Here is a 13,755-nt window from a genome sequence, read left to right as displayed (position 1 = left end):
TCTCAACCTTGGGCCTGGAGGCACCGAGCCCTGCACATGTGAGCAATTTCCCTGTATTAACTTATCCACAACACTGCAAGGACTTGGGACTTAACTGATTGGTTAAAGCAAGTGTATTGGGAGAAAGAAAAGGCAAAAAGAAGTGTAGGACAATGTGCCTCCAAGACCAGAGCTGAGAAAGTCTTCTAGTCTGTAGAGAGTTTGCAGGTCTAAAGTGGCCTCAGTGTGAAAAATATGCATTATCTTAATGTAGTACTTTAACATACACTCTCACTGAAAACATGAAGAAACATGAATATGACCCCCCCCCCCCCAAAAAAAAAAAAAAAAAAAAAAAAAAAAAAAAAACTAGCTAAAAAACAGCACTCAAACCAAGTTGATGTTAAAATCAAACCAAATATCTTTATTCAGAGTGTGCAAGTCAGTACAGTCAGTTTTAGATTTTCTATGTTTCTAAGGCAAAATAACTTAAAATATTCTAACAAGTTTTTAATAGTCAACATGCCTCTTAACAAAAATGGCACATATTCAGTCACAATACTAAACTGTGTAAAGTATGACTGCTGAATTGTTTATAGAGCTTCAATACACAAGACAAAATCCTCCAATGTCACCTTTATTTAATCATTAAAATGTTACATAAAGTTAGGTCCTATGTAATAGTACTGGAAAAGTAATTTAGATTTATATCTGAGCGGCAAATGGCACGTACTTTGCACTTGGTCCTCAAACGGATATTACTGTTACTGCTAGAATTCAAAAGCCAAACGTGCTCTTAGAAGCCTTCCACCAGAACAGTCTCAAAAAGATAAGTTTCCTACCTAAACCCAGTCAAACTGATTAAACTGCTAGCCTAGTACAAGACATACACTTGTCTTTGTCCAGAACTGCGAAAAACAAAGGCGGCCATCTTAATTAAAACAGTGCAATACGCTGCAAAAATGACTGGGATGACAGTGTATGTGCAAGAGTTAATAATTAACTTAACATTTCTACTAAAACGTAAGCATATAGTGAAGTAGAGTAACATTAAGGCTTACAGAAAAAAAAAAATTGCCAAGTGAATCTAAAGTTTTTTTGCCAAACATAAAAAAGAATCACTGCTTTAATGCAGTTAGACATCAACAATATTTAAACTTACCATGCTGCAAAATGTGAAATACATCTGAGGCTTTTGAAAGTTTTAGAAAAAGAAGCAATATTACAACAGCCTGGATATCAAACTGCAACATTAAAATATATTGTTGAAAAACTATTAATTATAAAGGTGAACCCACAAGAGCCTTCAACTGCTTTAATAAACCAAGGCTCAGGAATTTTGATAAAAACAAAATGAGAGATCACTTAGAGACCAGAGACGTGACCATGAGAACTAGCACACATGGATGGGTGACTTGTCTGGTCTACAAGCTGAAAGCAAGCACAATAGAGGTGGCTGATCTGTGAACAGTTTGGTATCATGGCCAGACTTATGGGGGGCAGTGGAGGAAGCCATCATTAAAGAATTCACCAATTGTTAATTCCCACATTTAAAAAGGGTTTCACTAATACACTTCTACAGCAAGAATACAATCATGCAATTCCCTCCCCAAAACCCAATGTTTAAAAACTGATAGGAATACTGGGAAAGTGAAAAAGGAAAGGAGACCAGTCGATTTCTCAAGACATTTACACTCAAGCAAAAAGAAAATGGAAAAAAAAACAAAAAAAAAACAAATAAAAATAAAAAGATCAATGTTCAGAGATTGCAGGCTGCACTAGATTCCTCAACGTTAGGCTTTTTCTTGTATCTGTGTTAGTAGTCATCTGGAAACCTGAAGGAGTGAAGAAGAAACTAAAGTAAGTAATGGACTTAAAAATAAATAAATAAAAGTCTATTCAAATATTTACATTTCACATATTCACATCTAGCATAGCAAACCACTCATCATTTGTCTCATCTGCTTACAGCTCTAAGTGGTGTGCCATCTCATTCCAACAGTTTGTGTACTCTTATTACCATGAGGGTTTTAAGAGGAATTTTACTGGGGATCTGCTGCTTATGTCTCCCATGAGCTCTGTTCAGCAAAGTCTACTAAAACGTGGACTATCTTAGCAACATGCAGCATTTGAGTAGCTTGGTTTTATCCTGCACTCATGGTTCAAAAGGTCGAATTACAAAACTGTTCAATTATTTCAGTTAAACATTAGTGACATGCTATTAAAGGGATTAACTTAACAGCCCTAATAATGATAATAAAACTATTTCTGATTTGTGTTTTTACACTTTGACTTACCCAGTCTGCTCTTTTAGTTAGAGTTCCTCTGTCGTACGTTCTTGTCTTTGTGGTTTGTAGCAGCATTGCTTTTCCTGAAAGATGTTATATTAGCGGTTAGTTCTTATTTGCTCATGTGCCAGTTCAGCAAGAGGCATAATGGAACAAAAATCACAGAATGAAGGTAACTTACAGTGGGGCAGATCCTGAGTCATCATCTAGAAAAAGCAGACGGGTACATACGGAGGGAAGAGAGGAAAAGTGTTAAAAATCCATCATGAGTTTGGAAATAGAGGGGGGAAAATGCAAAGGCTAGTTCTAAATATATCTAGCTACAGAATGTTAAAATACCAAACTGTATAGAGAAGCGAACTGACACCCAAGACGCAGTTTAGTAATAAAATCTCATGTTAAGTGCGTTTTACATCCATTGCTGAATAGGAAATAACAATATACAACTTGAACCATAACCCTATGGTTCTATGACTATAACAACTTTAACATTAATAATAATGCTCCATGCAATATAATGCAGTTAGGTTGACCATGCAACATGATGACTGATCCTATATGAAAACTATTTTACCCAGTGTAAATATTCCCATGCATAAGACAGACACTCTGAAAAACCCAAAAAAAATAAAATAAAAAGCAGTCCCCATGACAGGGGGTAGTTCTTCTTTATTTGCCCACGCTAGAGTCATCAGCATACTGTCCCTGAGCGAGTGAGAAAGACTGCAGTTAAGTTCACCAGAGCTGAAGTAACTCATGCAATGAAAGTACAATGCAGAGTGCATGCAAAATGATGCCGCTGAATGCCCTCCAACCAATCAAAATGTTACCCTGGTTATTTCACCAAAGACCTTGACATAAGAAAACTACATCTGGCCTGAGTCAGGTCAGACTTCTCAACCCTTTCACTGGCTATGGCTACAATCACAAGTGACTGCTGTGTTTTTCCCCTTGTATTCACTGCTAAAAATTTAAATTGTATTAAGATTAGTCTGTTTCTCTTGTACCAGTGAAAGAGCTGTTCGTTTTTCAGCATGTCTTGGAGCGGCTACTCTATGCAAAAAGCGCATTTCGACTTAAATATCTGCTCCACAGTCCTATAGCCTGAGAAAAACCACTTCAGCCTGACATGCAGTTTTGAGCACTTACCACAACGTAAAAGCAGCAGCAAACAGAGAAAAACAGTGTAAATAATAATAAACATACTCAGCTAAGGCACTAATAACAAGAATGCCAATACTTTCGCAAAAGAAAAAAACTAAATAAATAAAGGTTACAAAAACACAAGGTCCAACATCTGAAAATTAACTTAAAAAAACAAAAAACAAACAAACACCTGATCACTGAACATGTACAGTCACCAATATGTACATTCCATGATCTCCAAGCAAACACAAACTAAAAGCTCATGAACACTTACCGTCATTAATCTCATCTGGCTTTCTCCTCTTCTCATAGATGAAGATGATGGTGACAAGGATGATTACCTCAGCCACAATGCCAAGAAAGGGCCAGAGGGCAGCCAATCGACTACGAACACGTAAGTGAATCCTGGAAGTTTTATTACCCAGTTCATTCATCCCAACACACTCATAGTCACCCATGTCGTCCTCAATGCTTAGGTCTCCAATGGTCAGTGTGGAATTGTCAGAAGTGCTCTTGATTGTATACTTTCCAGAGCCATTGATGGGCTAAGGAAAAATGGAAACAATTAGGTCATTTAATGAGTTAACAAAAGAGCAATGCAAAGCATGGTGTACTATAGCTTTAGAACTAAATTAGATGTTTTAAAAGAAGAAATAAAAAGGAATACAGTATATATATATATATATATATATATATATATATATATACACACACACATACATACACACACATATACACACACACACACAAACCAAAACCTATCTTGCATGAATAATGCATACCATTTCCACACTCCCTTCTATCTTGGACCATTTCCAGTCAATAATCCCAGGGTAGCTATGGGACACACACACCAGGACAGCCTTATCCTGCTCATTACTGTTCTCTGAGTGCTTATAGGGTGCAACATGGGGAGGAACTGGAGTGCAAAAATAAAAACATTACTACAGTTTAGAAATTCTTATTTCACATTTACACCATTTTTCTTAATAAACACAAAGAAATAAAATACTATGATGTGCTGTACAACACAACAGGTTCTTACTCTTAACCGGGATATTCTCCTCAGCTATCGGTTCAGTGTTGAAGACACAGGTATACACTCCTGCGGTATGGTAATCGACCTTCTGAATGCTGATGAGAGAGTAAATTGAGAAACAAATCATAAAGACAAGGACATAAATATCACCCTAAGATTGATTAAAGTGGAACTAAATAGGAGGGTCACCAATATAACCTAACCATTCTCACAGTTAGTAGATATGGAATAGGTGTTTGCCATTTCCAGCTTGTATAAAAGTATCAGGTGCTCCGATGACTGATAAATAAGACAAGTCCAGTGTGCTGGCAACAACTAACTGAAGATATGTAAGTAGCATACGTGTACTCTGCGTAGAGCCGTCCGTCATCCACCAGGGTGTCCTCTATTTTCTTGCCATTTCTTTTCCAGTAGTGACCCTTGACAGGAGATGCAGGGTTGGTGAGGTTGCAGCTGAGCGTGGCAGCAGTCACGTTGTAGACCTCAGATGGCTGAGGCACAATTGTAGCCTCTGTGGATCCCAAACAAACATCAGTAAACATCTGATCATTTGTAGTTCTGTTTTGCACACATCTATATTAAGCATAAATAACTATAAATTGTTTGCCCATAAACACAAGTTCTCATAGAACACAGATCTGTTCCAACCTTCATAAAAAAATAAAATTGTATTGAGAGTTTTACAATAAGCATTATAATACTAACATACACTATAGATTTAGAATCAATCACTTTCTTGGCGACAATTATTAAAATGTAATAAAAAGAAAATGCAAGTATCACAAACTGGAGAAGCAAATGAGATCAGCTAATGTACTTTAAGTAAACTGAGCCTAGAATAGCCTGAATATTCACTAGGTCAAAAGGAGCACTAGGGAGGACCACTATTCCCAGAAAGCTGTTAAAAGGTCAAGGTGGTGAGTTATATTGGGAATACAAGCTACAGGGGAACAAAAAAGGAAAACAATTTGTGACAAACAGACAAGGTTTTTATAGACAGGGCTCAAAAATCAACCAGGGACTGAAGTTCTTGCAAGGCTTAAAAGAAACATTTAGGATCTCAAACCTTTTTATTTTATTAATAGCTATATCTGCTGTGTTCCTTATAGAATCATTGTTCCAAAGCTGAGCAAACCCTAGATTTGGCACAAAAGGTGAAGCAATTCTTGCATGAAGTACAAAACAAAAAAAGCATTTACTGAAGGAATATCTAGTTAATGATACATAATCTATACAATTTTTTGTAACCAAAGGTCCATTACTTGTTCATAAACACATCTTAGCCAGAACATGTTCCAGATGTTCTGAGCAGTACTTAGCAGGCAGAATTCTTTGAAATATTCATCTCAAGGACTTGCACTTCTCCTGGTATTAACATGCTCAAAAAAAAGCATCAGACTCTAGGAAGGGCATTGGTTGGAGGGCTAAGACAACTAATGAGAAGGCTTGTGATGACTGGACTAGTTTGACCAGTCTGTAGTAGAAGGGAAGAAACAGGAGGGACACGGCAAGGAGAAAAATCTGTATCTAAGGAGCTCTTCACCATCTAAGTAGTTGGCAATGCTGGTAACTCCTCTACACGTCACAACTCACTTTCAAACACAATAACATTCGCTTGCGAGCGGATCCACTTGACTTTAGGTGTTGTCCTCAGGTCATTTCGATCAGGATCGTTGGAGGCACGGCATTCATATACGCCTGTGTCATTGAGTGTGAGATCGAAGAGGGCGAGGGTGCTGGCAGCATGATGAATGTAGGTAGTGTTGACGTGGACATGGTCAGCCCGAGCCCCGTCAAAGAGTTGAGAAACTGTCTCGTTTGGCTCCTCACCCTCTATAAACCACCACTGTACTTCAGGAATGGGGTCTCCTATAACCTCACAATGGAGTTCTGCTATGTCATCTATCAATTTCATCTGAGACATAGGGGACTTAAAGAAGCTCGCTTTGCACAAGGTCACAAAGGACATCAATTGACCAGGAATACGGTTTGATTTGGATTCAGAGCAGGCAGTTCATTGAGATGATATGGTAATGATGTAATGAGTGACGGCAATGGTAAAGAAGAAAGAAAATAGAAGAAAGAGAAAAAAAAGGAATGAGATTGTTAGAATGGAGAAGCAAGGTGCAATTTTAAAAACAGCTTGGTTTCAGGCATCATATTTGCAAGTCAAATCTTAAATTACATCAGTGCAAATACTGTATGATGCCCAAATCCAAAAGAAAACAAAAGCAAAAGCAGTAATGACAGCTGTTGAGACATGCACTAAGAACCTGAACATGTTACATTTCACGCTGAATGTAATGAGAACTGAAATTAAGCAGAAAAGAATGAGACATAAAATAAATCAAAACTGGAAATTAAAAAAGGCTGTTTGTAAACATAAATTAAACAGAATGTTTAACAATGTGGAAGTACAGTGGTTTGCTGTTTACTCATGTCAGGTTTAAGAGTCTTTTGAAGTTCTTCTGTAATCATGTACTGGAATAACACTTTCTAAAAAACCAAACAGAAGGGTCAACCCATTCCTTAGGGAAAAACTTTAGCGGAATTCTGTTGACTGCATTAGAACAATAAACTGATCTATCATAACACCACACACTATTTTCCTCCCCCTCCATCAAGCTTCAACTGTATATGTTCTCAAAAGTGTAAAGCACACCCATGTTTTCCATTGTGTTACACAGATCGAAGTGCAAGTAAGAGGTTTGGACTAGTAATCTCTTGGACGGCAGTTATATTTCTTCAGATCTGTGCCACAAGTTAAAAATCAGTGTGCACAAATGACTGTCATCCTTTGCTCTTTAAACTGGTACAGTCCCAATGAAAGGTCACATTCAGAACATTAACAATTTTAGCTCTGGCTGAACAAACTCACCCCCAACCATATCATGTTGCAAATGTAAAGTTTCTGTGCTCAGCTCTTCCAGTGTATGTCAGTTTTCTATAAAATGTTACAGGATAATAAACCCACAAACCTAAATTAATCTGGCTAATGAAATGAAAAAAAAAAAAAACACGGATAAATCAGAGTAACAAAAAGATCAACAGAAAGTGTGCTCGAAAGGCCAATCAGTGACTAGCTGGTCAATCAATTACTATTTTTTCCTCAGCCAAAAAGAGGTGGATCAAAGTCACCTGTAGAAGTGAAAATTAATGGACCTTTAGATTTATAACATTTGACCAGAGTAAAGCAGATCATTTCAGCCCCGTCAGAATAAAAATGGTATGGACACCTGAACTTTTTTGTTTAAACTTTAAGTTTTCATACAACATTGTTCCAGTTGTTTCTGTAATTTTTACATTCAACATGGTAAGTGTTACATATTGGTCCAATGAGAATGGTTTTAAATGTCTAAACAATGGGAGTTAAAAAAAAAAAAAACTAATAGTAATGTGGAGAGGTTCCCATCCTTAGTCAAGGGTTGAAAGATCACAATTTTTTTTTTATATATAGTATTCTGACAGCCACTGTAACCCTAGCTTTAGGTACAGTTTGTCAGAACTGAATTACAACACTATTTGCCATATTACAGAACAGCGTACGGTGAACACATGAGAAATGCTTCCTTAAGCATTTTTCTGCTTAGAAAGCAAAATGGCAGTCAATGGGCAGCTGTCATGTTAACAGACAGCTGAATGTTTTCCAATAAAGAAAAATGTGTGCATTCTTGCTAACCCAATTTTCTAAGCTGTGCCAAGCTGAAAACAGAGGACCCAAGGGGGAAAATCTAATTTCAATTCGGATTTAGAGCTGCTGAGGCTCACCTCACTCAGTTACGGTGCTGGGATAGTTGCCTTCTGAAACAAACATTCTCCAAGCCATGGAATAACAAGTATTAAAAAGATATAGTCCTTTATTTTTAAGCATAATTCTGAAATGAAAAAGCAAGGTGTTGTATATGCCAGTTATCAACCAGAGCAATTTAATTTCATTGTTTAAAAGGGTCTGGGCTTAAGTGAATGTTTACATCAGGTACAGGGAACAGCACAAAGCCTCCCTGCTGTGTTCACTACTATTTCTGACAGAGCCTGAAGCTGATTAGGTGTAGATTAACATGGACTGACATTCATTCAGCTGCCACTCAAAGGCTAAATAAATAACCCCAACCCACCGCCACCCTCCAACTTGAAAACAGAATATATTTATAAAAAAAAAAAAAAAAAAAAAAAAAAAAAAAAAAAAACATGTTCAAGGAGTAACGAAAAAGCCACAAAACATAAACCTAAACCTTTTTAAATTAATGTGTTTCTACTGCATTGGTAGCCCCATTTGAGAGTGGGCATTAGACTGGTTTTGACTGGAAGATGATTTAGAAAAATAACCCACCTTTTAGTCATTTCATAAGATGAATAATTTCAGATTTGACCTTTCAATGAATAAAAGTGAACACCACTAACCTTTTTTAATAAACGGGCTAAGTACGGATTAAAGTATTGTTGGCTACAGCGTACAATTTAACTATACAATCACGAGGTTCTTCAATCTTTCTTTTATAGGTTCAGCAAGTTAACATGCATTTCTGCACGTTGGCCATGTACACTGCTGGAACATTATAATAAGCTTATCTTAAATCCTTTTAAAGTCTAAGTGATAATGACATTTTCCAACTAAAGGCTGGATTATAGTGCTATTTACCACAACTCTTGTTTTTAGTACACAGCACAATTTCTTAAAGTTAAGTAACCCATAATAATAAACTGCATTATGTTCAGAAAAACAGGTGGTGGCCTTGCGTGAACACATTCATGATCAATCCTATTCACTGCCAAACAGAGGGGCCACAGTTTGAGGCCCATTGGCAAAGCAACTGGTCTGCACCGGTTTTCCTGACTGCAGGTTGGCAAACCCCACCAACATGAAAGACATTACAGGAATGAACTATCAGACAATACAGATACTTTCTCGCCTATATTATACAGTTGGAAGCTAAACAAATACTAGCTTCTGCCTTGTTTGTAACATGTGATGTGTAACATGTGTATAGTGTTACTACTCTGCCCTCCAAGCTATGATGCTGTTAGGGCTGTTTGCATTATTTCAGTCCACTGCCCAATTAATCACAAGAACAATGTGTGACATCTGAACAACGTTTTTGACTTGGGCTTATAAACAAGCTGCAGTTTATATTTACCATCTTTAAAATAAATTTTAAAAATATTATTATCTATCTATATATATATATATATATATATATATATATATATATATATATATATATATATGCAGTGGAAGGGGGGCACAAGGCCCACTACATGATTGAGGGAGGCCATTTTGTAAATGTGTCAATATATGAACTTAAGTGAAGACTGAGCTTCACAGCCTTGGAAAGACTGTAAAAACCCAATATATCCCAAATCAGCAGATATCATTAACATTAAAGAGAACAGCATAACATTTGAGACCTTGGATAGTTGTACTAAATATGTAGATTTAATTCATTACAATTTATTTGTAATACTCAGTGCACAGCTAAGGAGAGAACTGGCCAAAACAAAAATATTGCAAAGGAATCAGTGAACAAAACAATAAGCACTTCTGAGGAATCATGTCTACTTAAACCGAACACGTGAATCTGAATGACACCCCACTGAATCTTATATGCGTGAAGCGCAATACATGAGAATATACCTTTTAAAATAAAGCACTTGTTTACTAGCACAAATTAACTAAAATATTAACAACATAACTTACTTCACATTTAAGTAATGCATTACATTTGTTTCAAAATAACGTGATATGATTTGGCAACTCAATGGAATATTTAATGGCATAAAAAGGGCTGTGTAAATTATCGGGATAACTAACAAATCCTGCTTTAAAAGGAAAAACCCTGGCAACGTTGTCATGCGAAACCGAGGTATCAAAGAACGTGTGATTAAATCAGCTTGGTCGTAGATTATTGGGCGGTTAGAAGTGATGTAATTTAAGGTTTAAAGGAAAGTTTATCTAAACTAATGGGCAGAGAAAAATAAATGTCTACGCGTCGGTTCTGGGGGAACAATTTAAAACAGTTTTTAAACCACACTGAAATTCTCTCTCCCGTCATGAGCGGCCTACCGTTAGCCTCCAAGCTAACGACTTTGACGGCCAGAGGCTCGCTTGTTCTACATAGCTACCGCTCCAAATAAAACACGAAGGTCGTAATAAAGACATATTCTCTCTCGTTTTCTAAACGAACTACTGAAACTTTAGAACATGAAACAACTAATATCAAAGTAAGATCTTAGTAAATTACATATTTTAAGTCTAAACAACATCGTTAGCTTGTTAGCAGAAGGCGGCCGGTTGACGATAGAACCTAAAAGTCTTCGGTCTTACCTGTCCTAGAAAAGGCTTGTTGGAAACAAATTAAAAGGGCAGCAAACCAACACAGCAGCCGCATCTTGGGTCCCTTGTATTCGCTGTTCTTTACGAGAATGAAACCCTGATGGGAGGCTGTAAAATTTAGACCTCCGGCGGCGACGAATCCTCCACTGAAACTGAACGCTCCGTTCCGTCGTCCTCTATTTGATCCTGACGCGCACGAGTACGCGCACGTACACATGGAAAAATTATACGTCACCACGTCCGCTCGATCCGACAACGTGATCGTTCTTTTGTTTTCACTGTTTATCTATATTTTATATGTCTATTTATTGTGCTTTTTTGCCATTTTGTTTTGTTCAATGTCATGTTGTATTACGAACCTTAAATCAAAGACTTGGGTCGTTTTAAACTTGAGTCTGTTTAGCGTGGACAGTACTCAACTTTGGGTTTAGGTTAGCTGGCTAATTCACATTTCTGGGACAGTGTCTCAAATTCAGTGCTGAAAATGTGGTTACACCATTTAGGAAATCTCTTGATGATACATATATCATAAGTGTTTACTCTTTCTAATCAAAACATATAGCCTAGGTTATGATGTGTTTATGGTTGTTGTTTCAGGGGGTGGTGGGTGTTTGTATTTTCATAGTTTTTTTTTTTTTTTTTTTTTTTTTTTGTAGTGTTATCAATGCTCCTTACACTCAAGGTCCTGTAGATTTTGACTGGCTGAGTGCTGGATCAGTGTCTACATAGGGTTTGTGCTATAAGCATTACACCACTATAAGTGCAATGGAAAACCTGCTGACTGACTCGGCATCTTCTCTGAGAATGCTACATTACGCTTTAAGAGGCCTAAACCATAATCAGAACACAAAACCTCTGTACATGCTTAATTTTCTCTTTGCAGTGGTCGATTCAAAATGATCCCAGATCTGTAGACTACAGCCAACCAGAACAGACCCAGTCCATCTTGAAATCAGAGCAAAAACTTGAAATGGAATAGTGTAACCCTGGTTAAAAGAGTTAAAGCACAATTCAAACAGCACTCTGTGACCTAGACAACTGCTTGCTTATATAAAGAGTATGTTTATGTATTTGTTGGGGGTTAGTAGGCTATGCTTTTAATTTAATAGAACATATCTGTCAGGTATTATTCTATAATCAATTTGAAAGCTCTCGAGAGGATGGAGCAGGTCCCTGATTAAAAGAGAAATTAATGCAGAAACTCAGTTGGCCTTAAACTAATAAAATGTCCTGCTGAGGCCTGTCATTGTAAAAGGAGGATCAAGGGATCAGAGTAAGAGGAAAGTTTAATGCTTTGCATTTGACCTATAAAACCCCTTTCAAATTAACACACAGAGCTTAATACTATGCTGCTCCTGGTGTTGTTATGAATATGAATTGTACATTTGAATTATAAAAGGTATGAATGATATGTCACACTGGAAAACAAATGAATGGAAAATAAATATTTTCCCAGATTAACATATGATGCACTGTTAACACTGATAACACTGTTTTACAGCATTCTATGAACTGTATATATTTTATACACCCACTGAGCATATTATTAGAAACACTAATACTGGGTATAGGCCCACACATTTCTCTAACACAGACTCAGGTGTTTGTTGCATGGATATCTCAAGATGTTGGAAATATTCTATGTCATGATTGTATCCTTAAATTCAGGTGCAATTTAATATTGGTAGTCTCCAATCGTCCCAAATGTGATCTATTGGATACATATCTGCTGATTGGGAAGGCCACTGAAGAGCAATGTATTCATTTTCATGTGCATGAACCCTGTTTGAAACAACATTTGCTCTGTGAGTTGTTGCATAATCATGCTTGAAGATGCCATTAGAGGATGTGTGAACTGAGGCCATGAAGAGATTGCTCAGCAACAATATTCAAATTAGCTGTGGCATTCAAGCAATGATTGATATGTAGTAACAGGACCAAATTACACCATTACACTACCCCCACAAGCATGGACTGTTGATACTTGAGTTCATGGATTTATACTCTTGGCACCACACTCTGACCTTATTATGTGTCTTTGCACAATTTGAGTTTCAGGCCAGGCTACTTTTTTTCAGTTTTTGCAGTTTTGACTAGACTGTGCCCATTGCAGGCTCAGTTTTCGGTTCTTGACAGACCAACAATCGAACAAGATGGGGTCTTCTGATGTTGGAGCTAATCCAAATCGAAGTTCAACATTAACTGAATGTAAATGTAAATATGGTGTGTGTGTGTGTTTGTGTGTGTGTGTGTGTGTGTTGCCCTGTGAATAACTGGCGCCCCCTCCAGGGTGTGTTCCTGCCTTGCACCCAACGATTCCAGGTAGGCTCTGGACCCACCGCAACCCTGAACCCTTATACCCTTATACCTTATTGTATAATTTTAAGTCACATATACCCCATTACATCACTTATTATTATTATTATTATTATTTCATAATTGTCATTTATTTAAACACATAATTATTATAAAAGCTTACAAAGGTTCAATTTACCTTTAAGGAACACAACTGGACTTTAAAATCACTTTTGTACTTTTAAAGGTACATTTACACTGTGTGTACCTTTTGTAAACAACAATAAATAAATATGGAGGTGTAGAGGCTTGTTGATTTTAGACATTTTGTTCTTTAAAGCATATCCTAATTAAAGCACTCTGAAGTATCTTAGCATCTTAATCATTTCATTATGAAGACATATTGAAAAATTCCCACTTATTGTAATCCAGCATGCTCTCCTCGTTTACGTACTTTAGGCATTAATGCTGATGATGCTCATTTACTTTTGCAGTAATCTTTTTCTGTTGTCCATATATTCAGTTGTCCATATTAGATAATTATTTTTAATTTTTCTCCCTTAGATCTTCTGGCTGATGTGTGTGAACATGGATCAACACTAGTGTTCATGTCATTCTGTAATGCGCTATTACTGTACATGCACTGCCTATAACCCCACTCGGTTTCAGTGCAGCTT

The 13,755-nt window shown here is 36.9% G+C and overlaps 1 protein-coding gene across 2 annotated transcripts; it reads right to left on the bottom strand.

Annotated features, from left to right (window-relative positions):
• Positions 1-387: 387 nt before the first annotated feature.
• On the bottom strand, positions 388-10,968 carry bsg (basigin). 2 transcript variants are annotated; one of them, XM_066647578.1, is made up of 9 exons: positions 10,775-10,968; positions 6,046-6,396; positions 4,795-4,963; positions 4,459-4,547; positions 4,196-4,332; positions 3,688-3,958; positions 2,449-2,473; positions 2,277-2,350; positions 388-1,814 (listed from the first exon to the last, which is right to left on the bottom strand). In XM_066647578.1, exons 1-8 carry the CDS (start codon positions 10,836-10,838, stop codon positions 2,290-2,292), a joined length of 1,167 nt encoding a protein of 388 aa, XP_066503675.1. In that variant the 5' UTR covers positions 10,839-10,968; the 3' UTR covers positions 388-1,814; positions 2,277-2,289. The 2 variants fall into 2 exon arrangements, with proteins under 2 accessions (XP_066503675.1, XP_066503674.1); XM_066647577.1 differs by lacking the exon at positions 6,046-6,396.
• Between the last annotated feature and the right edge of the window lie 2,787 nt (positions 10,969-13,755).

The sequence above is a fragment of the Hoplias malabaricus genome, chromosome 16 (genome assembly GCF_029633855.1).
Source record: "Hoplias malabaricus isolate fHopMal1 chromosome 16, fHopMal1.hap1, whole genome shotgun sequence".
Taxonomy (NCBI): Eukaryota; Metazoa; Chordata; class Actinopteri; order Characiformes; family Erythrinidae; genus Hoplias; species Hoplias malabaricus.
Note: the sequence above shows the minus strand (reverse complement) of the source record. Positions and strands in the feature narration are given on the sequence as shown.